Source organism: Cadophora gregata, assembly GCF_030347475.1.
Source record: "Cadophora gregata isolate MNR1 chromosome Unknown scaffold_4, whole genome shotgun sequence".
In the NCBI taxonomy this organism is placed as follows: Eukaryota; Fungi; Ascomycota; class Leotiomycetes; order Helotiales; family Ploettnerulaceae; genus Cadophora; species Cadophora gregata.
In genome coordinates, this window is record NW_026695927.1 from 907,118 (window position 1) to 933,166 (window position 26,049).

The window sequence follows — 26,049 nt, forward strand, 5'->3', positions numbered from 1 at the left end:
CTGTGGTCTGCTCAAGCTTTAAATTGATGGGGAGATTGTGGTTTCATAATTTCATTCTCGACCGTTGTACTGCGAAACTGCGTATTCAGCCTGTTCTGCAAGAAAGCCATCGATATTTACTTTTCCTCGGCCATCCGACACTCGCCCCCCTTAAATGTCTCTAACATACATAACAGTACAAAACCATAAATTACTATTCTTTTGCACTGTCTATCAGATCGATTTCATTTTTTCAGTGGCACATCTGCAACCGTCCCTTCAGTGTAATCGATCTTGGTATCCCTCGGCGTCCAATTTCTCTCGTGCATCTGTGCTACGAAGTACAGATCATCCTCGTAATAGTGAAACTTATTGATATCTCTGATTTGATCCTCTGTCAAGTTTTGTTAGCATGAAATGCAGCTTGCATCCTCGGGACTGACCTCTCTCCTTCACCATCTTCGCGGTCTTGCGTAAGAAGTGAAACTCGGTCGGTGACATGTCGGCAAACTGCGTAGTCTCACGCTTGTCCCAATTATCTATGAGCAAGAAAGGATTATGAGAGCTTGTACAATAGTGATAATGAGACAAGTATACATTGGCACTATGATGCCGCTCGGCAATGAAGTGCGGCATTGCATATTTTCTCTGTGCATGCAATGGTTAGAGAGGAACTTCTTCAAAATGATAAGAGCATCTACCTTCAAGCCATGTTTTCTAGCGTTCTTGTAATGTTCGGCAGTGACTGCAGCACAGCTGTGACAGGCGATGAATGTGATCAGGTAAATCGCCATCCAGCTCTTCGGATTATTGGCCCTTGTCAGTTTTTGAAAGTCTTCCAGAAACTTTTTTCGAAGAGGTTTCAAGAAGCCGATAGTGAGGATCATATCCAGCTGTTGTATCATGACAGGAGGTAGTGGAACTTTTCCAAATAGAGGATAGGAATGGTCTTTATCTTCTGGATCCATGTCTAGAGTATCATTCCCAACGAGGTGTTCAGTCGTGGCAGTCCGTCGGATTGCGAACCACAGTCGAAACGTATCACTAAGAAGTGCTTGCTCATCCGGCGGCTATGAAAGTAAGTACATATGCTCTGGTGGGAATTCAGAACTCACAGCATTGGCCATGTATCTTGCAGCGAATTTGTATGTCTCTTGGACCCAGTCGTCCTTATCTTTTAGCCAGTATGCGACGCATTCGAAGATGTGCTTATTGATGTAGTCTCCCATCACCTTCACCGCGTCCATCATGTTTACAATAGCGTATGGCGTTGTCTCTTTGAATTTCTTCTTTTTGCCATCCATCCAAGATTTGCGCAATACATCCTGAGGAATTGGGACGAACCTTCTAACCGTCAACTCCAGTGGAGTGTCGCAGAGATCAGACTGCACTTTGATGGTCCTATTTTTGCTGCTGGACCACTGAGTGATATCCCTCAACTTCATCTCTGGCCACCTGAAAGTGAACTCCAATCCCTTTGCTTTCCCTGTGCGATAAATAACACAATCTGTGAGCTTATGGCGAACGCACGGTAGCGTGTGGATTCTTTGCCTCGATACATCTTGGCATGTTTGGCAAATCCCGGTTGGATTATTCGGATCAATTTGACACTGAAGGAATTAGCGTTGAAAAAGGGATTTCGACTTCCAAACAATTACTCACTCGAATCTTTTGCATTCTACACCTGACACACGCGTTTAGCTTTCGAGTGTTGCTGGTTTCTTCACGGAGCTTCTGATTCAAGAAAGGTCCACGTCGCACAGCTCTTTGCAAGGTTCTGTCCCCTTTCGAGTCCACTGGCACCCACTGGATAGATTTGATTTCCATGGCGTTGGAAGAAACTCTTTTTGACTTTTGATACGTTTTTGTTGATGTGAGTAAAGACCAGCCAAGTTCTTTAGATGATAGAGAAGATTGTGTCTCTGAGAATTGTGGCTTCTCCACATGTTCCCATTCAAATCCGGGAATTAAGTCTTTCTCATCAGCAGTGAGTTGATCAAGACCAGCAGGTAGCGAGGGTTCATTGGCTGATCGCTCAACTACGGCAGCTTGGCATCGTGTTGTCGTATACAAGTCTAGTAGGTGTGAAAACGCCTGGGGTTCCGTGCCAAGTTCCGTTGAGGTCATTGGCGCATGGTAGATAGCATTACTTACTTGATTATGGAACTCCTCCGAGATGTTTGTGCTCATATGTGGAAAGCTAGCTTCGTCTAGGAAACTTGTTGGCAAGCTGATCCAAGGCTCACCCGCTGTAGGTTCATGAGACCAACTAGAAGAACGTCAAAGACCAGAATGTGTATTTCCAGCTTCTAGGTCAACTTTTGGACTGACAAAATTTTCGTCACCCCTCCACTGACTAAAGTCGACGCCAGGGGTGACTCCTGTTTCTGTGATACCCTGTACAGGGTTCCATGGTTTGTTGGGATCGAAAGTATCATTGTCCACTTCACTACTTCCTGGAAGCCAGCTATCCATAGTGTCCCACTGGAGTGCGCTCCATTCTTGCGACTGATCTCTTGCAACATTCGAATCGCCTGGAATCTTCGCCGAGCTACTGCTGTCTGAAATGTCGCCGTACAGCTCCGATACAGGCTGTTGCAAAAGAGATGCAACTCTCGCAAAAGCGAGCTGATCCGCTGCAGATAACAAACTTCTGTCGATGCTAGACCGTTGTTTCTTTGGCGGCTGTCTGTCTCTCATGGTTGCATAGCAATCTTCTTTAGTGGGACGTGGACGTTTTTGGATGGTTTGCTAGATTCTTGAAGTCAGAAACTTTCCGAGGGCTGATCTAGCAATAACGAAAGTCTGAGAAACAACTTGATATAAGAAAGAAGCTTCAGGGAAAGTGCAATTCACCATCATGGTTACTCAACGGCAAACGTCACACGACAACGACGAGATGGCTGAAACTTCTTGATCGAAATTCTGCACCTCAGAACAGCGGTGAGCAAGGATTGGAGATGAATTCACGTTCAAGAGCTTTTCGAGGCTACAAAATGCTTTATGTGGTGGTTTTGGCTTCGGCATCTCTGATGCTGCTGCACTGCCTCTTTTCCTCACCGGTTCTGCGAATGGCTTAGCGCAGTCATCGAGCAGCAAAGAACGCCCTGCTCCGCTCAGCCCTGTAAATCTGCCAGTTAAGATCCAAAAAATCATGCGGTATGTCGTGTGAGGTCTTTCGTTTCAATTTCAAGTTCCCAGTATTTTTCTCCAACACAAACGGCGGTTTGCGAAACATCCATTGGGTCTTCAATGTCAATAAAACCACCTGCACCCATACGTGCCACGTGACGCAAGACCCGTATATGGCCTACGTAACTTATGGCATCTCACATCGAACCATCCGTTTTGTTTGTTCGGCTGCTTTTGAAAGGTAAAATGCCATTCTGAATTATATATGATGCTCACGAAAGGCAAACGAGAGGTAAACGAGAGGCAAATTTTGCGGAAGGGGCTCAATCTCGCCGAGCTCTCATCTTCTGGAAGCTCAATCCCCACGTTAAGCAAGCCACGACAGCCCCGCCCCTCCAAACTCCTCAAATTACGTCGAACAAATATTTACACGCATTGAATCGGTAGGCAGTCATTGGCTACTCTTAAATGCAGGTGTGGGGCAGATGTGGTTGATTGGCAGATAAAAATATGCAGCGTTCAATCGCAATTCTAATTGGACCATGAGTATATCACCACCATGGCAGCATCCAAGAAGTCAAGCACATGCTATTGATCGGGCGGCCATAAGAGGCAAATGTGAGGACAGAGCCGCATGGGAGCTATGTCTCGAGATTCCTCCACCGAGAGCCGATTCCCCTAGACCGGTCAGCATGCACCCGATTTCTCCGCCGTCATCACTCCACAAATTCGTCCCAAGAAACCAGAATATAAGCTTTGTGACTATGAGTTCTGGCAATTCCGATACTCAAGCTCCAGGAATCGCCTGGTACTTTGATTCAGAACCTGATGAATACCATCCCAGTAGCGAATCGGAGAAGAGTGCTTTTGCTCGTCAGCCTTGGCGAGCTCACTGGCCACCGAAAAGCGACAAGGCGAAACTGGCTTGGATGCACTCGGAATTTCCCGAAGTTCTTGTTTGGATGTTTGATAGAACCAAGCCATTTGACCGGCCGTGGAGGGAATGGGCTAGGTCTGGCATTGCAATGAAGGAAAAAGCGGGAAACGGTACGTGTTCCTGGATACTCATGTCCTTTGTTTTGTTGACTTTGGCAGTCTCATCGACTCAACACTCGTGCGCACAGGTCCAGTATCTCAACCCAGAAGAAAGGAAGCCAAGCCGTAGTTTCGTAGACGACTTGATCAAAACCTTGCATCTCAAATCAATATTGTCTAGCGGGATATCCTTTTTGACCCCTCATGAAAAGTACCAAACCGAAAAACCGTATCTGAGTAGGCTACCTAGCGGAACCAGTCTTCCAAGAACTAATTTAGTCGCTTCAACTCATCAGCTCGATATTTTTGAAATTTCAGGCCATGAAAGGTCCTTCACGTTAGCCACTTCAGGGTTTGAATACGCTAAATCCCCCATACGGGTTCGGCAATGGAACGACTCGTCTGTCTGCTCAGAGTACATTCCTCAAATGGAGTCTTGGATTAGTAGGTATCTGGACTGTGCCAGAGTGTTCATTTATGCCTATAATGTTAGTCGTAGTTTTCGTTTATGGTGCTTGATGCAACTAACTCTGTTCAGTTCCGAGGCTTTTCTTCAGAAACTAGTGGGAAATCCACGAAGACACCTTTTTTCCGTGCACATTGCGGTAAGTTGGAACTCAGAATAAAAAATCTTCTGGCTGATCATCCACAATATTCCAGATGCGACTCCAACATCATGTTTGCGAAGAATACAGCTCTTCCTTCCAGAGTTCTCCCAATCATCGAATCAGCGAGTGCGATATCTGAAGTAAGTTTGGAGAGACTGCCAATCCATACCAATAACATTTTGGATTTCAAGTCAATTAATATTCACTTCACAGTATCTGGAGACCAATCACAACACCACAACAAGACAGCCCATTGGCCCTTTGCGACTACCGCAGTCTCAACCCAGAGACAGACCTCGTAGCTGCTGATATCATCTTTCCACACTATCGAGATGAGGCGTACGAGGTATTGCATAACCCAAATCAGCGCTGGTTCTACAAAAAGGGGATGAAATGGGATGACGTGATTCTGTTTAAGCTTGGGGATAGTGATCCTGGGGAGGCTTCATGTAAATATTGATGCTTCGAAGTTCAGGATAAGTCTTGCGAGAGTGCTGCTAACAAGTTTAGTGTGTCCACATTCAGCGTTTATGGACCCCTCCGTTCCGACAGGTACGCCAGCTCGGAGGAGCATCGAGGTTCGAGCTATCATAATAGGATGAACAGGTGATACAAGAGGATCACCGAGAAATCACAACTCTCAACATTGAGCTTCTCCTCGGCCATAGCCACGATCAGCTGACAGGGCCCAACTCCAAACTACCCTAACCTGTGTCCCATCTCGCCATAAAACCTCTCCATCTCCACCCTCGTATTCTCCCACATCCTCCTCAACTCTGCCGGAACAGGCTGTAAGTCATGACTTTCCATCCAAAGCTTCGCATGCACGCTCTTTACGCCCTTCTTGACATCATTAAGGTTCGACAGATTCACATTCCATCCCGTCTTCAAGTGTGCCCAGGGCATGTTGCCCCACTCGCGGTGGGCATAATTCAAAAGGTTCTGCTCGGGATACGTGCTGTCAAACCGGTCCTTGAGAGTCAGGAGGGAAATGTAGTACTGGAAGAGCGCTTGGGAAGGCTGGAAGAGGAAGAACCCGGCATTGAAGCGAGGCCAAGGACGTGGTGGCCATGGATGGGTGGTGTGCATGATTTCCGGGCCTGTAGCAAAGAGGTACTTCTCTGGAAAAGGCGCTTCGTCAGGTCGAGTTTCTTTCTCAGAAGCCCTTATTTTGGTCGGACGGGCAGCCGGATCTCTGAATATCCTGTCCAATCGCTTCAGAAGGTACGTGTCTGCGTCGAGGAAGAGAATCTTGTTGTAGTCGGTCAATTCGAAGAGACGTAATTTCAACATGACATCTTTCCATCGCTCTGCCATCGGCTGAATCCAATCATCTCCTAGAGAAAGGCGTTCCGCGAAAATAACTGTTGCACCTTCTCGCTCAAGCAGCTTTCGTTTCCAGGGAAGGATCTCTGGAGTCACGACAACCAGAAAAGGAATCTCTTTTCTCGAACGGGTGTTCTTGTCATATCTCAGCTGGTAGTTGAGCATCCGTGTGCTGGTCAGATACTGGTCAACATCCTGGTGGTCGCTGTAATTGTTTGGTGGCGGAAGCAAAATCGTCGCGAACGCAAGTCTGCCTTCATCTCCATCAGCACCAAGATAATTATCCACCAAATCGAGCTTGTCTCTGATAGCTAGCCAGAGTGATAGTGTAGATATGAATGCAATGATACCAAGTGCTAGAAGATGTTTTGGACTCTGGAGCGGTCGATATCGACCCCAAGGCGGTTTCGCCATGTTGAAGATGTCTTACATCTGGAGGATGTTTGAATTAAAGCTCACAGGGACGCAAGATGAGCTGCGGAAATTATCAATTCCTGTTTGACTGGGATTGGTTGATAGATATGCCGGGAATTTCTTGAAGGTAGATATGAGGGGCATGGTCTGTGGTTTTGCCAGATTGTTGATAGGCAAAATTGCTGCCAAGGGATTTGAAGCATTGGAAGTCCAATCAAACTTACGGAATTAAACTGCCATCGGCTGACATGATGATCAAGAGTCGTGGGGAGACGTATCGAAATCGTCAAGATTGACGTAATCTGTCAACGATCATGTCAGTACCGATATCAGCTTGAATGAGCTTAGTGGTAATGTTCCGCCACGGACCTTAGAAGCGACCAGCAGAAGTTTGCCCTTCTATACATCGCCTTGCTATCTGAACACATGTGTTTCGATGAAACGACCCATCAAAATCGAATATTAGTGAGTCGGTGTAATCAATGAGGGGTAATATGAAGCATGTCTGTTGTGGTTTGCACGTGAGGCCAGCTTGGGGTCGGGCCCATCTCAACTTGAGTCGAGAATCATAGAACAGCAGAAGAACGATGCAGTCGTCTCGAAATCTTTTAGTAAAACTTTCGAAAGCCTCAAACCTACCTCTCTATATCTTCAAAGTTCGGCGCCTCGCTGAGCTTGGCCCTATCCATCGCGGCATCTATTTCCTCCAAAGTCTTTCCACTTGTCTCAATCCAACAGAACCAAATAAATACAGTCTCCAACACGTCCCACACGCCATTTACAAAGTAGAATTGGTATCCAATACTCTCCAGTGCAATGGAAAGAAAAAGACGCAGAGTAAGAAGGAGACATTGAGAACGAAGATGAATATCCCCATCCCTGTAGCACGAATGGGATAGTTCGGAACTTCTGGTGGGTAAAGGTAAAGAAGTGGCGTCCATCCACAGGAGTAAGCGCCCTGAAAAAGAAATATTGCTGCTACCGTGGCAAGAATCCTGGCCTGATTTGTGGACGTTCCGCAGACCGAAGACGTTAGCTTGAATGGGAGTATCAGGATTAACATGCCCCTCGTCAGAGCTCCGACGACGAAGATGAAGACTGTCAGTAAACTCGTGCTGATGATTCCAGTCAGTCTGCGACCCAACTAATCTGAATAGTAAGTCCCGGGAAGAGCACAGCAGAGACAGAACGCATTTAAGGCGATGTTCTAAGAGATTAGAATTTAGAACATTTCGCCAAGGCTGATCTTACAATCGGAAGCTGGTCTGTCACATTCACAATCCCGGCATTGCTCAGCATAGTTCCAAGACAGTAGCTCACAATGACATTGCCTAGACAAAAGGGTTAGCAAGGTATAGTGAAACCTGCTCAGAGATTTCTCGCCTGAAATAGTGCTGAATATCGCAACGCTTAGGGCAAGCGCGATTCTTTTTCTGGCCACACTGCTCTTCACCAACTGTTCCAAGCTTAGGTTTTCTCCAATTTCGCGTTCGTAGTGGATCGTTTCAATGATTTGCTGATATTGTGCCAGCACAACGGCATCGGTTTCGTTCCTGTCGGCGTATGTCTGAGCAAGCACTGTGAGAGCCTCTTCTTTCCTCCCTACGTTTGCCAGCCACCGAGGTGACTCAGGAATGAACGGCAAGATAAGGATACACGGTACGCTGAAAATGCCTTGAACCACACTAGGTATTCGCCAAGCCTGATACAGGTCAGTTCTATTCTCCAACTCGGAGACGACACCGCTCATCCATGTCGAATCGATTGTTGCCGTTTTATATGTGATGCCAGCTGCAATAAACCCACCAAGATAATAGCAGTCGTTCAACAGACCAACACCCCATGCACGCCACTGTTACGGTAGAGTCTCAGCGAGATATGTTGGACCTGTCAGGGTTGAAGCAGATGTTCCATATCCGACGAGTATGCGGCCAATGACAAACATGACTGTGTTCTGAGCCTTACTTTGAATGCTTACCGCAACGAGGGTCATGACAGCTGCCCAGAAGAGAGAGTTTCGACGCCCAATTGCATCTGTGACTTGCCCTGCCCGTAACTTAATCCTGCCAATGCCCCTCTGATCCAGAGCGCAGATGTCGTCATAGACATGGTCACTGTGTTGAGATGAAAGTACTCGGTGTAGCTTGGAAGCATATTCAGTCCGTTCATCATGCTAGCATCGTAACCGAGAGTAGTAGATGTAATGCAGGAGCAGAGAACAAGGAGAATCGCAACCACGGTCGAAGACCCGGACACTTTGGGTTGACTAAGATTGATCAAAAGGTCTCGGATACAATTAAGGAATCCTCGAGAATCCTTCCCATCTACATGGCCGCTTAAGAGAGGGGTTTCGGCTTGGTGTTGATCCTCGACTATTTGATTTTCTGAGCCTGCTGGTCTGGAATGTCGACGGAACCCAGTCCCCAATGAACGATATATTGGAGAATGCCATGTCGGCATCTTAATCTCTCACGCCAACAAATTTTCGAGCGACAGCTCAAAGTCTACGACTGGCAAGTCATAAGTGTTGCACTGAGTAGGTGTCGTGATGGAAATCTGAACGTGAAAGTGGGATGGCGGTGTTTCGGCGAAGCTTATTTACACGACCTCAGCAGCACTACCATGCAATCCAATACCAAAGACAAGGCTCTACCTCGATTCTTAACATTAAAAGTCAGGTATAGGACTTGAAGCAAGAGTAGACTGGTGGAATTGGCTTGACAGACACGCTGTGTCTGTTTGGCCAGCCGGTGGAGATACGGAATTCTCGGGAGTTTCTCTTCGGACACGTCAACAAATGACCAAGGATATGTAGGTTCCCGAAATTGACCATACTATGCCCAGAACTTCATATCTCGCCAAACAAGAAGTTTGTCTAAATTATGGTACAAGAACGGATAAAGTCACGGCTCTTCCCCATACTCTCGTCGTGGAACGTTGCATTGAAGATACGTGCACGTGACTGCAGATCAAGACGCCAGTTCCAAGAAAGCAGGTGAGGGGAAGGCTGGGCCTCTATCCAAGGATAGGGGTATAAAAGTGCTTCACTGGTTGCTATTCCCTCAATCACTCGTTTTGTGGCGTCGGACTCCCTCTCGTTCTCTCACTCCACGCCAGGTGACTCGGAAATCAAGATGGATGTGAAGCGCCTGGCTATGATATTGTTGGCGGCCTTCTCAGCTAACACAGTACTGGCTTTCAATGCTCCATCGGATGTTCCAACATGGTGCGGAAAGCCATACATGAGCAGGTGAGCTGATGTCTTATTAAGTCACATGACAAATGTTGACCTCCGGTAGCAACAATGCTCTGGATCCTGGGGGGCAATTCCAGTTTCCTACCGCGCAGAATGTATCGCTGTTGTATCTCAAAGTCCAGCCTCGATATTCGATATTCTTGGAAAGTGATGAATCAGGCTCGTTCATCGTGGACGCCTCCATATCCCACACCTTTGGACAAGCATACAACAATGTCACATACGACCCACCCAATACTCCTTCAGGTCCCTTCATAAAGCTAGACTACGAGATTTTCAATGAAGAATCTGGCTCGCTGCTTGTTGCCAATTCAGTTCCTATCAACACGACTGGCAACATCGTTGAGTTCTCCTTCTCATCCCTCAAACCTCGGTTACAGCCCTGGCCAATTTCGATTCATGCCAGTTCCCCTGATGGCCTGCAAAAATATTCTGCCTCCACGGAAATATACGTCTTACCATCACGTACATACGGAAGTGCTGTGAAGATTGACAATCTCTTCGGAGGACTCTACGTTCAGAATGCAGCGAATGACTGGAAGGGCTGGTACGGGATTTTCCCGAATGGCGGATATGCTGACGGAGGATATGTGACACCATCCAATATCACCTTCAACAACCTGAATACATACGCCTCGCAGGGGTTCAATACTATCAGTATTGTCCCGGATGGTGGGCGTCCCGATCAAGCGTATCCTGTGGATGAGCTTAGACAGTACTGGGACCGAATGGACGAGCTGAATCTATTCAATATTTACGAAATGCGATTTGCATTTCAGAACTCGACTCGTATCAATGACCAGGTAGCGCTATGGAAGAATCGCACAACTCTTCTGATGTGGTACACCGGTAATATCACCTCCAAGGATTTTGATGTTCCCATCGCTGACTTGAACATAGCCGACGAGCCCGATGGTTGGGCATACAATCTGAACTCAACCAAACTCGCTTACGACCAACTCCGTGAACTCGACCCCTATCATCCTGTGTCTCTAGTATTGAACTGCCAAAATTTCTATTATGCAGAATACAGCTCCGGCGCCGACATAGTCTTCGAGGATGCATACCCGGTCTCGATCAATGCTACCTGGTCAATTCCTTGGAACACACCTTGCAACCTGACCTACGGAGACTGCGGATGTGACAACTGCGTGGGCGAGCTCACAGATGTTTCGACTCGACTAGACGATATTCAAAGTTATCAAGAAAATATCCAAGGAGAGTCAAGCAAGCCGACGTGGGCAGTGATCCAAGCATTCGGGAACCAGAGCTATTGGCCGGGTATTCCAAGTGCTGCAGAGGTTGAAAACATGATGATGCTAGCTATCAATCACAACGCCAAGGGGCTCACATATTGGATTTACCCGAGCACATCGGATGTCAATATTAGGAGTGGAGAACTTGGAAAGGTATTTCAGAGTCAAACGGGCTTGAAGTTCTTGTTTGGCACGAATGCAATTAAGGGGTTGCCAGTTGCAGGCGAACCATTGGTCGATGCGAGTGCTTGGATTGTTGACGGGAAGATGATGGTTGGTGTCGCTTCTGGAGAGTATGTCGATTTTTCTTCGACTGTGACAATCATGTTGCCAGAAAGTGCGACTTCCATAGATGCAGTGCTGTACGGAGATTCTGGATGGACTGTGAGTGGCAGGATGCTGTCCAAGACGGGTCTCAAATCACTTGAGATTGGTGTTGTTGTCCTCAATCTCAGTTGAACAATGAACATTGAACATTCAAACCGATCCAAGTACCATTTATACCTGTGGACTGCCGGAATAGCTAAGGACATACGCTGCTATAGAGCTTCTTGAGACAACCCTTCTGCCAATTCTCACTTCCAGTATATTCTCAGGCTCGGTATCTGAAATTCTTCCACCTCCCTCAGCACAATATCAGCCTCAGGAGGACGTCCTATAGTACGAAAAGAGTCCGATCAAGGCCATGCACCGTACCTGGACAAATTCGAAATGATCAGACCACGTGAAGGGTGTGTGGTGGCATAATTTACCTAGGTACTGCTGTCTTGGTAAGGTCACGGCCCGAGATTCGAAGTATTCAAAGTATTTTTTTATTGGCTTCATAGGAACTCAGGATTTGCTATTCATGCGCACCGCAAACCATCCCCAAAGAAGAGCTTGAATCACAGGACCAGACCGCCCTCGCGATTTGATCTGCAAAGACCAGCAGAGAAATGAACCACTTTCCCCCTCTCCACATCCTCGTGCTCAAATTGAGACTCACTGACTAACACGCCTGCCACTGAACACCAACCTGGAACGCAATCTTGCCATCAATAGAATCATCGGTGATGACACCATTTGCGGCGGGTACGGTGGATGTCAGGCGGACTTGAGAGTTGATGTTGAGAGCCGCAGTACTGCCGCAAGGCGACCAAATGGTGGATGTGAGGGGCATAGCATCAGTAATAGCATAGTCGCCTGCTCTTGGGCCCTTGAAGTCTGTGCCGGAAGAGATCTGGTTGGATTCTGTGGGGAAGTTAGTAGACTGTTTGTGTTGGAGGTACCGTGGAGTGGGGCAAACTTACGGCCAGAGAAGTAGTAGGTATTTTGTTGACGACCAGTCACTCCCTTGTCGACATCGACGTAGCCGCGGTACATGGTGCTGAGAATGCTATATTGGAAACCACCTGGGTACTGGAGCTCAAGGTTGATTTGGCAGTTCTTGCGGTTCTCAGCGACTGCAACGCCAGGACCGATGGAGGCCACAAATCTGTCAAAGATGAGGGTGAAGCTGGTGATTGTCAGCAGCTGGGCTAGTTACTTGTGAATCATTCTCACTTACGTCTGTCTGTCAGGCGAGATAAAAGACCCAACACTGCCTTGTGGGCATCCACTTCCTCCGTATACCAAGTTCTTGATGGTGACCTGATTTGGTGGAGGCGCTGCACTACCAGTGTCGACATTGCCCAATAAGACAGGCGAAGCTACTGCTGTAGCAGCAAGTACGAGGGTGAAAAGTGTGCTGAGCATGTTTTCAGATGAAGGGATCAAGTATTGAAAGTAAGTCCTTAGTCTGATGTTTTGGATATTGTAGATGATGGAGAAAAGAAATAAGACGGTATTAGAGGGGTCCTTGTCGTAACCTATATACTGAGTCCGTGTTAGACATCTGGTGACAAGTAAGTAGGGCGATAGCTGTTGATGGTGTGGAAGTGAGCTGGAAGCCTTGCCCCGCAGCAATATACACAACTTGGCCCAGTATCATTTAAATCCCAGCCTAAAGCATGATACGAGGGTAGAAGCTGTGGTTTGGCAGGGAAGCTCATGTTGCGTTATCGAATCTGTTCCTGATTCCGAGGAGGACAACATTAAGGGTCACCAGATCCGGCCTTCCAGCCCGGGAAAGCTTATTGTAAACCACGGAGCGAGAAAACGTGGCGTTCGACTTGGGTCGATATCATGGCTCGACAACCTCCGCCCGTGAGATATTAATAGACGTCTCTCATGATGTGCGCCAAAGATCATTTCAGTGCACATATTTGAAACCTCACACTTGAGAAGTTGCAATTAGGAGGTCCACACATTCTACAATCTGATAAAGCTTATCATTTCCGCGAAGAAAGGAGGCTCAACACTTGCTGACGATTCTGTCGATCTCTCTTGTAAAACCCATTATAAAATAAGGTTATCTTGAAGATCTGAAAATAGCAACCATACGCCAAGAGATATTTTTTCCGAATGCCGATGAGAAGCAAAGGTTTTTACAATGCCTTGCAGAGTACCATTCGCTAAGTCTCGGACCCAGGAGTACCCATGAGCACTTGGTCATATATATGATTAATAGAAGCCATCTGCACCTGCATCGCGATTAATATATGTGGTCGTAAAAATAGCCAAATCTCGTTTATTCAAATTAAAAGATTGAGGCTGAAATCAACGGTAGAAAGAACCGAGCTCACAGCAGCACCTGATAAAACCACCACAATTCTGGGGAATTCCAAGTGATCCAGTCTCGGGGCCGCCCGCACAACGAATAATTGGGGAAAATACGGAAGCGAGGTAGATTTACCAGCCGTTGCATGAGTTGCGACGCATCTTATGCTACCACATCTCACTGTTGGGACAATATATTTTTAGGAACAAGCCCGATACAACCTCAAAGATTTCAATTGGAACGGCCGAGACAATCCGAAAGGCCAGTCTCTATTCTTTGTCGCCCCAGAGGCTCAAAAGGTCAGACGGAAGTGCAGTCCTGCCCTCCTCAATCTGCTCCGAGATACACAGAGGGCCATTGCCATCCCAGCTGATCTCGAAGCAGCTGTGGTCTGAGTCTCTAACCGCATCCATAATTCGCTTGATGAGAGCGTGGAACCGAGCCAAGAGGGACGAGTGGGCTGTTTCCCAGTCGAGAATCTTTTGCCTGATGGGGGTAACCGTGGGATGATCGAACAGGCCTGAATTGTGGTACGCGATGACAAAATTGGGGGTTTGATTCGCCCAGAGCCTGGGAAGTATCTCTTCCATATTGTAGGACTTGTAGTAGGCCCGTGTCTTGATGTCGAAAATTTGACCTTGTGCAACTACATTGCCAGCCATTCTCATCTTCAACTTTCCACTCTGAGATGGTCTTTCGATACCAACGGCAATTCTGTCAAGCGTGTCCTCAAGTGTGAGACCTCCACTAGTACCTGCGGTATCAAACGCCCGCTTCGAATTGCTTGGCTTGACATAGCCGTCCGTTTCTGTTCGGATGAGTATATCCAACCCGCCAAAGTCATATTGAATGATTCGTTGGTGTGAGCAAGAGTTTCGAACGTCTGCATCCCAAGTTGTATATGCTTCTGGGAACGTATGACCCCAGCCCTGCAGGTCCGTAATGATGTCCGTAGGGGAGTTCTCTCGTCGAATGAAGAGGACTGTGTCGCCTACCACATTGACGCCGAATCGAAAGGGCTTGTATTGGCCTCCAGCGCACCTCATAAGATTTCCGAGTGTACTACCACATCCCACTATGTCCAAAGAATTAAACTCGAAGTTCGGCCGCATAGCAAGCACTGATCGAACAGCAGGCTCCAGGGGGTATGCGGGATATCTAGCGGCGTTGATATCTCGAAATACATCCTCGCTGTCTGGCTTCAGTCGTGTGTCTTCGGCAGGTGGGTTCCAAGCTGGAGGACATCCTGAAGTATCGAGATGTTAGCGAACGTTATGGTAAAGTAAACAAGACTTAACGAAGATCACTATTCGCCCAGCGACCCGTCACAAAGCAGGCTGTATTGTTGAGTACACTGAGATGTAAGGGCATACCGGGAACGAGAATCTCTGGGCTTTTGCCGTTGACCCAGTTGTAGGAGGCGATGTAGCGAACATCTCGTATTATTGGAGCTTCCAGCTCGACCAAAAGTGCATTCACATCGATGCTATCCACTGCTGGCCCCAGAGGCTGAGGAGCAGGTGGTGGTGTTGATTGTTCTGCTGAAATGGGAATTGAGTTTCCCAGTCCTCGCCAACCACGCGTTTGCCCCACCCCTCTGCCGCGTGCTGTGCCCCTCCACCCACGACTTCCCCGACTCCAACCTCCACGACAAGTATCTTGAGAATTCATCATCCTTGTATAGGATCTTGGATTTATGACGAACAAGAACAGTCAAGTAGTTCTTGCGCACTCGGCTTTATTTCTCGCAATCGTGGCGGAGACTCGACCTCAAGAGGACCGTCTGCCTTTCACATTATCATGGTCGTCATATTTCTCCTCTCAGCCACCCAACAGCAGTGCTGCAAGGCTCCGTTGTCCAACAAACAGACCGTCTCATAGGCTGCAGCCAGCCAACGATCGGAAGAAACATGATCTTCAATAGGCAGCTCTTGCAGAAGCATCTGCAAAGCCCTCCAAATGGGACCAGCAAACGGCTGTGATGGGCTCGCTCCAGCCAGTCCTCTCCGCGAGGCGCCCTTCTCAAAGCTAGACCCTGTATTCCAGTGGCTCACTTATCACAAAGCAAACCGTTTTGGTCTCACCGTGTATGTCGGTATCCTGGTACAGAATCTCTGTGAAGGAGAGAGAAGTGATCTTGGCCTTGTCCAGCCAGTTCATATATCCGGCTTGTCTTGACCTCTTTTTGAATGTTCAGGCGATTTCAAGCACATATTACTGGGGTAGAAACGCCAACCCAATCAGTCAATACAACTTTCTTATCCAGAGGCAGTCATTCAAGTAACCAGATCTCCAATGGCGTCACCAAGTCTTGATGACCCCCGATTCCTACGGCTCTCCAAATTCTTCAACGATGTGTTGTATGGCAGAAGAATTCTTAATTCTTCAAGAGATGGGAAACTGTTTCTGGAATCCGTCTGTGTTCAACCAGATCATGCAACATGCGCACACAAAATCCTTACGAGCCCCTCGGGTCGGGTGGCGCTCCAAGCATCCATGAGATTTGACACATCTTGTCCATTCCTTAACGATAATGCACTACAGCTTCTCAAATACCTGCAGTCTCCACAATTGAAAGCCATAGAATCTGGAGCCGTTCTGTCCAAAATTTTGATCAGTATCGTCGAACCAGCATTCTTCTGGGACGCTTTCACTAAAGCATTTGTGGATTCTCTACTTTGTCCAGAAGCTGTTTCGGCATATTCATGGCTGCTTCTACAGCTAGTCCGTCTTCCTGGAACAGCCTCATCTGTTTATATTCAACTTGCCAGCTCCTCAATCTTGGACCTGATCTTGAACTCATCAGATGGAGACACACGGAATCTAGGACAGAAAATCAAGCACTCACTTCCATTATCAGACGAGGATCTACATATTGATGCCGATGTGAAGCCTGGGGGAAGGCATGGTAACGATCACGCAGACTATCGACGTATCACGATCATGCCCACAGCGGACGAGGTACGTAGTCGAGCATAGTCCAGTTCTTCCAAGTTGTCCCAGGGAGAGATTTGTTACCCAGAGTGTTCCAGATACATGACTAGATGAACATTGCTGATATTCTGAACATTACAGCTTCTTTCTCAAGATCGCCCTTTTTTTCGCCCAGCCAATTTCATTGACGACCCCGAGTTCGCTGCTACTCGTCGGCAGTTACATGTAGACAACCAGTTTCGACTCCTTCGAGAAGATATGCTTGGAGAAATCAGAGAAGAGATGAAAATCATGACGGGCTCCAAGACTGGCCGGCATAAAGGCTTGACTGTTGACAACTTGAAGCTGCGCGGGATTGAAATGGGGACCGAAAAAAAGCGTGCTCCGTGGGGATTGAAGTTTCACGTGGAGAACGGGTTACCGAATATGAAAAACATTACCGGCAGCAAGCGCAAATCGTACCTCAGTGATAACCGACACGTTCTTCGCCATGGAAATATGGCTTGCCTTTTTATCGATGATGAACCTGTTGCGTTTCCTACCATTCTACGGAACGAGGACGAGTTAGCCCAGGTCCCGGCAATAGTTACTGTCCAGTTCCAAGAAGACGATACCTTGTCTGAAGCGCTTCTCCGGATGAAAACAGCCAAGAGCATTCGACTGGTTCAGCTGGACTCGGCAACTTTTGCATACGAGCCTTTCTTGCGACGACTTCAAGCCATGAGTGATCTTCCTCTTGCGTCAGAGCTGCTGCAATGGGAGGAGGGAAAATCTCTTGCTGAACCAACCTGCAGACCATCTGATATTCTGAGAAAACTCGAGTCAATGCAAGGACGGGACCTCAAACGAGTCCTAGGAACAAAAACAAGTGTTGTACTAGATGAGTCCCAAATGCGATCTCTTTGTGCATGCTTTTCACAGTCCTTAAGCATGGTACAAGGCCCTCCTGGTACTGGTAAATCGTTTCTCGGAGCATTGGTTGCGAAGGTACTTCACGACTCAACTGACCAAGTCGTACTTGTTGTCTGCTTTACCAATCATGCCCTCGACCAGTTCCTTGAGGACCTGATGAAAATTGGTATCCCATCAGCTGACATGGTTCGTCTTGGAGGCAAGTCCACGGATCGTACGAAACCTCTTATGCTTCGCGAGCAAAATTCTGTCAAACTCACCGCGAAGCATTGGGCTGAAATCGATAAGCTTAAGCAGAAACTTCAAGAACATGAAAGACGTCTTCGGGATACTTTCAAGCGATATCATTCTACCAATGTACAGAAACGACATCTTCTGGAGTATATCGAATTCGAAGAGCCGGCGTTCTTTGATGCCTTCACCGTTCCGACAGAAAATGATGGCATGACCCGGGTTGGAAAGAAAAACAAAGCAGTAGATCCATTCCACCTTCTTGACCGATGGGCTCGTGGGCAAATGAATGCAGGCGTGTATCAACATGTCCAGCCAGAAGGCGCAGCGACGATCTGGCAGATGACCCCTATGATGAGAGACAGTTGCATGAATCGCTGGAGAAATGCTATTTTCGGCGACCTTGTCACTGAAATGCGAACAACCGGCAGGGCTTTCAATGCTGATCAATCTGAATTAGCCCGGATATTTGGAGAGAAGGATGCCAGCATCATAAAGGGCAAGAGAGTCATTGCTTGCACAACAAATGGGGCGGCAACTTATGCTTCTGCGATACATGCGGCTTCTCCTGGAATTGGTCAGTATTACTATCTTCCCTCTCGTAGAATCCAGTTTTAGATTCTGCGATATGTTCTTTATATTTCATTCACGCTATTTGCGATGCGTCAAGCAATCATGGTCTGAGTCAATATCTTCAGCGCTCTGAGTACGTCACGGAATGGCACTGTATTTTCATGTTCTTTTCGTCAGTGATCACTCGAGAATCCAGTATATGCTTACTCTAAACTTAGTGCTCGTTGAAGAAGCCGGTGAGATCTTGGAAGCTCACATCCTGACGTCTCTTGGCCCGCACACGCAGCAATTGATTCTTATCGGAGACCATCAACAACTCCGGCCAAAGTGCTCGTATGAATTGAGTGTCGAACAGGGTGATGGGTTTGATCTGAATCGCTCTCTTTTTGAAAGACTCGTCCTCAAAGGCTATCCACATGTGACACTTACAAAGCAGCATCGCATGCGACCAGAGATCTCATCAATGGTCCGGCACCTGACCTACCCAGATTTGACGGATGCCGACTCAACACTCAAGCGCCCTAACCTTCGTGGTTTCCGAGACAACGTCATGTTCATTGATCACCGCGAGCCAGAGGTTGAGTTGAAGAATTCCAAAGAAATGAGAGATGGCAAGACATCGTCAAAAGAGAATGCCTTTGAGGGGCAAATGATCCTGAAATGTGTGCGATACCTAGCTCAGCAAGGTTACGGATCTGATAAACTTGTTGTAATAACACCCTACCTTGGTCAACTAAAGCTCCTCCGAGATCAGCTCGCTAAAGAGAATGATCCGATCTTGAATGACCTTGACAAATTTGATCTCATCAGGGCAGGTCTTCTTTCGGACCTTGGTTCCAAGACATCCAAGCCGTCTCTGAGGATCTCAACCATCGGTATGGATTCTCTCATTATTTGGACCATGATGCGGTGGAGGAGTGTTCCACATGTGAAGTACTGACCGGTGTCCCAGACAATTACCAGGGAGAAGAGAGCGACATCGTGTTGGTCTCCCTTACCCGGAGCAATAAATCTCACGACATTGGCTTCATGGCAGCTCCAGAACGACTGAACGTACTCTTATCTCGAGCACGCGATGCATTGATCATGATTGGCAACTCCGACACGTTCATGAATGCCCGCAAAGGTAAGGAAGTCTGGCGGAAACTCTTCGATCACCTGAAACAAAACGGTCACGTGTATGAAGGCTTCCCAGTGAAGTGTGAGAAGCACCCGGATCGGACCGCGCTGCTCTGTACACCAAATAAATTTGAAGAAGTGTGTACGGATGGAGGCTGCAATGAGCCATGGTATGCTCTCACAACTCTCACTTCTCCCAAAGGATGCTGACGAGAATTAACAAGTGGTACTTTATTAAAGTGCAAAATACACAAGTGTAAGTGTCAAAAACATGATCTAACTTCCTGGCATATCTGACCTAGTTCTGCGTGTTCGTGTCTCAACGCAGTGGTTCTGACACAATTCTGACAATTCTTTGTGATATAGGCCCAAGCAGTTGTCATCAACTTTTTGACCATTCCCAGATGAAGTGTCATGCAGTTACGAAGCAGAAATGCCCAAATGGCCATAGCCAATCCTGGCAATGTTTTCAAGGCAGTCCAAAATCTTGCAACCCGTGCGAGCGCGACAGGAAGATTGCAGAGAAGAAAGCTAAAAAGGCTCTGGAAGATCAGATAAGACGAGAGGAGATGAAGCAGAATCATCTGAAAGAGATGTCAAAGTTAGATGAAGAGCTAGAGAAACTCATACAAGGTATGCAAGATACGAGGCTTCAGGCCGAGCAAGCTGGTATTCTAGCGCAGAAGCGAAAAGATCTAGATGCTGCGCAGGCAAGAGCAAGAGCGGCTGTAAATGCTCCAAAGCCGGACCATGACTCTGACTCCGAAGAGGTTGCGAAGCAACAGTCACCGATAATAAAGCTTTCTCAACCTCCTAAGACTTCTGGTCCGTCCAAAATTACTCCCACGACGCGAAGTCAGATTCAAAAGCACATCAGAATAGCCATTGATCACAGCAAGTCGGCCTCCAAGACCGAATGGCAGCGCCAAAAAGACCAGGAAAACGCGAACAACCCAGCTATTGACGATATCATGTCCATGATCGGACTAGAAGACGTCAAGTCACAGGTTTTGAAAATCAAGTCGAAAGTCGAGACATCGATTCGTCAGAATACCGATCTGAAGAAAGAACGTCTTGGTCTCGTTCTTCTAGGAAACCCCGGTACCGGTATGTCTATGATCTTTGACTTGGGGATGAATCTGACATCCTGTAGGCAAAACAACTGTCGCCAGGCATTACGCCAAAGTTCTCACATCCCTCCAAGTACTTACGGGAGATGGATTTGTTGAGACCACAGGATCACGTCTTGCCCACGGTGGCATCAAGGAGGTACAGGACCATTTCAAGCAGCTGGAAAATGCCAATGGCGGTGTCTATTTCGTGGATGAGGTGAGCTTGTCAAATTGGAACCTGCAGTTCATCTGGGAACCAAACAAATAATGGTGATGATCATCACAATATGTACTGACGAAATGATTAGGCATATCAACTTGCAGAGGGGCACAACTTTGGAGGTAAAACTGTTCTCGACTACCTTCTTGCCGAAATTGAGAATCTTACTGGAAAAGTCGTCTTCATCTTCGCAGGCTATCGAAAGCAGATGGAGAAGTTTTTTGAAACCAATCCGGGATTTCCTTCGAGAATTCCCTATACCCTCCACTTCGAAGACTACGAGGACGGTGAGCTTTTACAGATGCTTCAATACCAGATCAACAAGTTCTACAACGGGACAATGGACATTGAGGATGGGCCTGGCGGGCTATATATGCGCATTGCTGTACGTCGACTTGGAAAAGGTAGGGGCAGTGATGGATTTGGTAATGCTCGAGCTCTTGAGAACTTATTTGCTCGAATACGAGAACGACAGTCAAATCGGCTTTCAAACGAGCGTCGAGAAGGCCTGATCTCGGACGACTATCTACTGACAAAGGAAGACCTTATCGGACCCGATCCCTCACAAGCAATCTTGACTTGTGACGCCTTGGTTCGTCTACAGAATCTGACCGGCTTGAAATCCGTCAAGAAATCAGTCAGCTTCTTGATCGATCTCATTAAAACCAACTACAACAGGGAACTTCTCGAAAAGCCTCTTGTCGAGGTTTCTCTTAACCGCTGCTTCCTGGGCTCCCCTGGTACAGGCAAGACTACCGTGGCAAAATTGTATGGCCAGATACTGGCGGCCATTGGGATGTTGAGCAACGGCGAAGGTAGATGGAGTCATCCTATTCTCCCCTAGCTGACTAACTCGTGAATAGTCGTTGTCAAGAACCCTGCGGACTTCATTGGGAGCGTCATGGGTCAATCAGAAGCCAACACCAAGGTGAACCTCCTTTACTGATTGGCGAATTTGCCGAACATTAACATCTGTCAATAGGCAATACTTACGACTACTGTAGGCAAAGTTCTAATCATCGACGAGGCGTATATGTTATACTCTAGCACTGGCACAGCTGGTGGTACAAACGACATATACAAAACTGCTGTAAGCTAATCAAATGGCTTGAGCTGTACTCGTATTCTCTCGAGTTCAATCTCTGACAGAACCAGGTGATCGATACTCTTGTCGCTGAGATCCAAAGTGTGCCCGGCGAAGATCGGTGCGTTTTACTCCTTGGGTACGAGCCACAAATGGTCGAAATGTTCCAAAACGTCAACCCGGGCCTTACTCGAAGATTTCCCATTGCAGATGCCTTCCAATTCGAGGATTTTACCGATCCGGAGCTACAAGAGATCCTTGAATTCAAGCTTAAGAGCCAGGGTTTGGGTGCCACCAAAGAGGCCATAACCGTAGCCATCGACGCACTTGGTCGACAACGAAACGGACTTAACTTCGGGAACGGTGGCGATGTGGAAAATATCATTTCAAAAGCGAAGAGCAATTACCAATCTCGACAGTCATTACTGCCACTTGAGGATAGATCCATAGACTTTGTCTTTGAACCACAAGACTTCGATCCGGACTTCAACCGAGCCACGGGAGCGGAAACTAATCTCCATGAGCTTTTCAAAGATGTGATTGGATGTGAGGACATCGTGCAAAAGCTCGGTGGATATCTTCAGGTTGCAAAAGGTATGCGAGCTCAGGGTCTAGATCCCCGAGAGCAGATACCGTTTGCATTCATATTTAAGGGTCCGCCTGGTTAGTCCCTTCTTGTCCAGATGTCACTCTTTGCATTATCTCTAATACCCATTCAGGTACTGGGAAAACAACAACCGCAAGAAAGATTGGCCAAGTCTATTATGACTTGGGGTTCCTTTCACAGGTAGAAGTCATTGAATGCTCTGCTTCGAATCTCATCGGGCAATATGTTGGTCAGACTGGGCCCAAAGTAATCGCTCAGATGGAGTTAGGCCTCGGCAAAGTTCTCTTCGTAAGTTACAAGCTCTAGATATCTTCTCAATTCAAGTCAGACATAACGTGTCTGAGCTCCAGCCTCAATTATTCAACGAAATCTGGTTGCTAATGCTATCAGATTGACGAGGCGTATCGGCTCGGAGAAGGACTGTTTGCTCAAGAAGCTGTAAACGAGCTTGTGGACAACCTCACAAAGCAAAAGTTTATAGGAAAGGTCGTCGTCATACTTGCGGGCTATGACGCAGACATGAATAACCTCCTTCGAGTCAACGAAGGCCTGAGCAGCCGATTCGCAGACGAGATCATATTCCCACCTCTGCGGCCCGAAAACTCCTTGAAGCTCCTAGAGTCTCGTCTCAGCAAAAGTCAAATTCTGATCCCATCTATTCGCGACGCTATGAAGTACAAGGAGCTTCTCAAACCCATCACAGAGCTTTCCAAACTTCCGGCTTGGGGAAATGCGAGAGATGTACAGACACTCGCTAAGAGTATGGTCAGAGCTGTGTACCTGGAATGTGCATCTTCCACGATAAAGATGGATCAACTAGTGCTGCCACACGATACTGCGCTGCGATGTATTCACAGCATGTTGACTGATCGCCGTTCCAGGAGCAATGCCGTTCCATCTGTATCGAAGGCAGACATGGGCCCAATTCAGTTTCGGGACAATCCCCAACGCGCTCCTCCACAACCCACCACTTCGATGGTTACCGCTAATGCTGTCGCCTCAGAATTTTTCGAAGAATCGCCATCTCCGGCAGCTGCGACTTCACCAGACCCCGACTCTCGCGACTCCGGAGTCTCTGACGCAATATGGGCCCAACTGGAGAATGATAAAGGGACTGCAAAACTGATAATTGAAAACCACGAGCGAATGGTCCAAGATCAACAAGAAGCCATCCGTCGTGCTGAAGAAGCAGAGAAGAAGGCAGAAGAAGAAGCGGCTGTTCTTCGAGCCATCGAAACTAAGAACGAAGCGGAAGCCAACGAGCTGTTGCGAAAACGCGAAGAAGCGAGGATTCGAGCGATGGAGGCTAAGGATGAGAGGGAAAGAATTCAGAAAGAGTTGGAAAGACGACAGAAGGAGGAGCAGGAAAGGCGTAAATTAGAACAGCAAGCTCAAGCTAGGCTGCGCGAGATGGGTATATGTCCGGCTGGTTTCCGATGGATTAAGCAGAGTGGAGGATATCGATGTTCTGCAGGTGGCCACTGGGTGACGGACGCGCACTTGGGGCTATGATGCAGACTATGAAGTGGAGAGTATTATTTACGGTACATTGATATTTATAGAGGATGCTTGAGTTTGAAGTATGCTGCATACTGTCCCAAACCCATCCATATTGATACCTAGCGTCAATTCATCTCGCTTAGCAATGTTTACGTGAGAACGGGGCGGGCGAGATTAGCGTGCTGACCGGCACTTGGATCCATTTGCCCCGAAAGCAAGAGATAGTCAGCCTCACGCTCGGAAAGCGTTTGACTTGAAATGATGTGCGAAGCTTATTTTGATCCCCAGGTAGAAGTCTCCAAGCATCAAGCGACATCATTGCTAAATGGTCTGCTGCTCCCCTGCTGCAAAAGCTTTCGGCCTGGTCCAACAGGGTGACGACCCGTGACGAAAGTCCTGTGCTGCTCTGGAATATTTCTCAAAGTAAAGTCGATTGCTATGTTAATGGAAAGCGAGTCCTGAAATGACAAGCCGGGTGCTATCAAGCCTCCATCGAAGCCGCAAATTGTCCTAGAAGGTGACAAGCCTCCAACAATGTTGCCTTTCTGAGACTGTCATCCTCTCCCCATCTCCCGTTGTCTCAGATTTTTCTCGCTCAGACTCCTCCACTCTCCTCTAATACGGCCTGAATTCCAGTCTCAAACCTAGCGATCTCATCCTCACTCAGAGTCTTGTCATCTGCTAGCCTTGTCGCCCATGGGTTGAGAAAACTTGTCAGGCTCACGAATCGGGGGATATACTTGTTGATGTAGTCTCTGACATACATGAGTTGGGTGTTCGACATCCCCTCCGATACCATTTCCCAGGCCTTGTCTGTCCCATATTCTCTTGGTGGAATGTCTGCACTCCACTCTGGTTGCGTGCCCATCACCTCCTGGTATTCTTCGGAATTTGGATCTACCGGCTGCCCGTTGTAAACTCGTTTAACAGCAAGAAGCGCAAGGAGGGCACCAAATTTGTCATTTCCGACGTTGACATCGACGAACAGATTGCACCACTCGTGCCAGTAGTGGCCAAGTTGGAGGCGATAATCAAAACCAAGCATGCGACCACGCATCATTTCATGGCTCTCTGGTTTGAGGTCTACTAGACCTGCTTGAAAATAAGCATCTTGGAACTTGCCGATAAATTTATGTGAATCTGAGAACGTAATGAGTGAGCTAATCGACCTCAAGATATGATCGATAGTTCCGCTGGCCGACTGAGGGGTTTTGTAAGTGTGACGATTCGAGGAACGGACTACTTTCTGCAAGTTCCGTGAGATGTCTGATATATCGAGCATAACGCAGAGATTGAAGGCAGTACGAGAGTCAACGCCTGAGACAGGTTCGTTGTGAATATCGGTGAGGTACGTGTGAAACTGCTCGCACTTGGCTTCTTGCTGGAGCTGTTTGAATCCGTCGCTCTGAATGATGGCTTGCTGCCTGTCCAGTGGAAGGTTGCGGATCTCTTGAGTCAGTTGAATAAGTGATAGTTGGAACTCAGTGACAATTTGTTGATGTTCGTTGGTGGAGACTCCCGCTTGAGATGGTGAAGGTGAGCTCTTATTGTTAGGATCTTGGACATTACTTGGGGAACCGTCAGATTCGAGACCATTCTTGTTGCTGGAAGAAGGCATTTGTGACTCTCCTGAAGGTTGGCTGTCCATGTCTGGAGCAATGAAAATCGAAGCAGGGAATATTTGCTGAAAATTTGGGAAGCTGCAGATGACGCTGAACTTGGAGATTGGCTGAAAGAATTTGAGAGCACCGAGGTTGGAGATTGGACGTTGGAGATTGGAGGTTGGAGATTGGAGGTTGGAGGTTGGAGGTTGGAATTGGAGTTCGAAGCTTGACCGACAAATCTTGAAGATTGAATAGAGGAGGTAGCATCTCCAGTGGAATCTTAGACTAGTGTTATGCTAGCGTCTCTTTTCAGTCGACTCTTTCCTTTTGTACTTTTCAATCGCGGGGTGTTGCAGTGTTGCAGTCACATGGGTGAAAAATGGGACTTCGTCACCTCAGACCATCATGATTTGCTCATGTAAAATAATCATGGACCTCAGCACGGCTCATACCATGATATTCGCAATGCAACTCGTCCTTCTCCGTGTCTGGAATAAACAACATACTAT

At 47.4% G+C, this 26,049-nt stretch overlaps 9 protein-coding genes across 9 annotated transcripts; 3 read left to right on the top strand and 6 right to left on the bottom strand.

Annotated features, from left to right (window-relative positions):
• Positions 1-224: 224 nt before the first annotated feature.
• ONS95_010088 (uncharacterized protein) lies at positions 225-2,169 on the bottom strand (the record flags this gene model as incomplete). Its single annotated transcript, XM_058503656.1, has 5 exons — positions 225-373; positions 423-627; positions 681-1,049; positions 1,095-1,589; positions 1,642-2,169. 5 exons carry the CDS (start codon positions 2,167-2,169, stop codon positions 225-227), a joined length of 1,746 nt encoding a protein of 581 aa, XP_058360369.1.
• A 90-nt stretch (positions 2,170-2,259) lies between these two features.
• On the bottom strand, positions 2,260-2,679 carry ONS95_010089 (uncharacterized protein; the record flags this gene model as incomplete). The annotated part of the gene is made up of 1 exon (XM_058503657.1): positions 2,260-2,679. One exon carries the CDS (start codon positions 2,677-2,679, stop codon positions 2,260-2,262), a length of 420 nt encoding a protein of 139 aa, XP_058360370.1.
• Positions 2,680-3,653: 974 nt separating this feature from the next.
• ONS95_010090 (uncharacterized protein) lies at positions 3,654-5,356 on the top strand (the record flags this gene model as incomplete). Its single annotated transcript, XM_058503658.1, has 6 exons — positions 3,654-4,158; positions 4,207-4,634; positions 4,685-4,751; positions 4,807-4,894; positions 4,968-5,203; positions 5,265-5,356. 6 exons carry the CDS (start codon positions 3,654-3,656, stop codon positions 5,354-5,356), a joined length of 1,416 nt encoding a protein of 471 aa, XP_058360371.1.
• Positions 5,357-5,453: 97 nt separating this feature from the next.
• Positions 5,454-6,494, bottom strand: ONS95_010091 (uncharacterized protein; the record flags this gene model as incomplete). The annotated part of the gene is made up of 1 exon (XM_058503659.1): positions 5,454-6,494. The coding sequence occupies one exon, from the start codon at positions 6,492-6,494 to the stop codon at positions 5,454-5,456; it is 1,041 nt and encodes a 346-aa protein (XP_058360372.1).
• A 3,134-nt stretch (positions 6,495-9,628) lies between these two features.
• On the top strand, positions 9,629-11,465 carry ONS95_010092 (uncharacterized protein; the record flags this gene model as incomplete). Its single annotated transcript, XM_058503660.1, has 3 exons — positions 9,629-9,744; positions 9,794-10,599; positions 10,651-11,465. The coding sequence occupies 3 exons, from the start codon at positions 9,629-9,631 to the stop codon at positions 11,463-11,465; spliced, it is 1,737 nt and encodes a 578-aa protein (XP_058360373.1).
• A 529-nt stretch (positions 11,466-11,994) lies between these two features.
• On the bottom strand, positions 11,995-12,740 carry ONS95_010093 (uncharacterized protein; the record flags this gene model as incomplete). Its single annotated transcript, XM_058503661.1, has 3 exons — positions 11,995-12,236; positions 12,296-12,501; positions 12,553-12,740. 3 exons carry the CDS (start codon positions 12,738-12,740, stop codon positions 11,995-11,997), a joined length of 636 nt encoding a protein of 211 aa, XP_058360374.1.
• Positions 12,741-13,319: 579 nt separating this feature from the next.
• On the top strand, positions 13,320-24,970 carry ONS95_010095 (uncharacterized protein). Its single transcript, XM_058503663.1, has 12 exons — positions 13,320-16,605; positions 16,720-18,298; positions 18,513-19,169; positions 19,247-19,583; positions 19,638-19,669; positions 19,780-20,520; positions 20,567-20,742; positions 20,834-21,560; positions 21,609-21,673; positions 21,728-22,492; positions 22,549-22,724; positions 22,827-24,970. The coding sequence occupies exons 1-10, from the start codon at positions 15,940-15,942 to the stop codon at positions 21,842-21,844; spliced, it is 5,097 nt and encodes a 1,698-aa protein (XP_058360375.1). The 5' UTR covers positions 13,320-15,939; the 3' UTR covers positions 21,845-22,492; positions 22,549-22,724; positions 22,827-24,970.
• On the bottom strand, positions 13,914-15,318 carry ONS95_010094 (uncharacterized protein; the record flags this gene model as incomplete). The annotated part of the gene is made up of 2 exons (XM_058503662.1): positions 13,914-14,890; positions 15,018-15,318. The coding sequence occupies 2 exons, from the start codon at positions 15,316-15,318 to the stop codon at positions 13,914-13,916; spliced, it is 1,278 nt and encodes a 425-aa protein (XP_058360376.1).
• On the bottom strand, positions 24,532-25,769 carry ONS95_010096 (uncharacterized protein; the record flags this gene model as incomplete). Its single annotated transcript, XM_058503664.1, has 1 exon — positions 24,532-25,769. Exon 1 carries the CDS (start codon positions 25,582-25,584, stop codon positions 24,532-24,534), a length of 1,053 nt encoding a protein of 350 aa, XP_058360377.1. The 5' UTR covers positions 25,585-25,769.
• Positions 25,770-26,049: the final 280 nt, after the last annotated feature.

What these genes read in the sequence shown, in the direction of transcription:
- ONS95_010095 (XM_058503663.1), top strand. Translation starts at nt 15,940, where the DNA reads ATGGCGTCACCAAGTCTTGATGACCCCCGATTCCTACGGCTCTCCAAA. An exon ending in TCTAGGAAACCCCGGTACCG is followed by an intron (nt 20,521 to 20,566) that starts GTATGTCTATGA and finishes GACATCCTGTAG; the next exon opens with GCAAAACAACTGTCGCCAGG. An exon ending in GTGTCTATTTCGTGGATGAG is followed by an intron (nt 20,743 to 20,833) that starts GTGAGCTTGTCA and finishes CGAAATGATTAG; the next exon opens with GCATATCAACTTGCAGAGGG.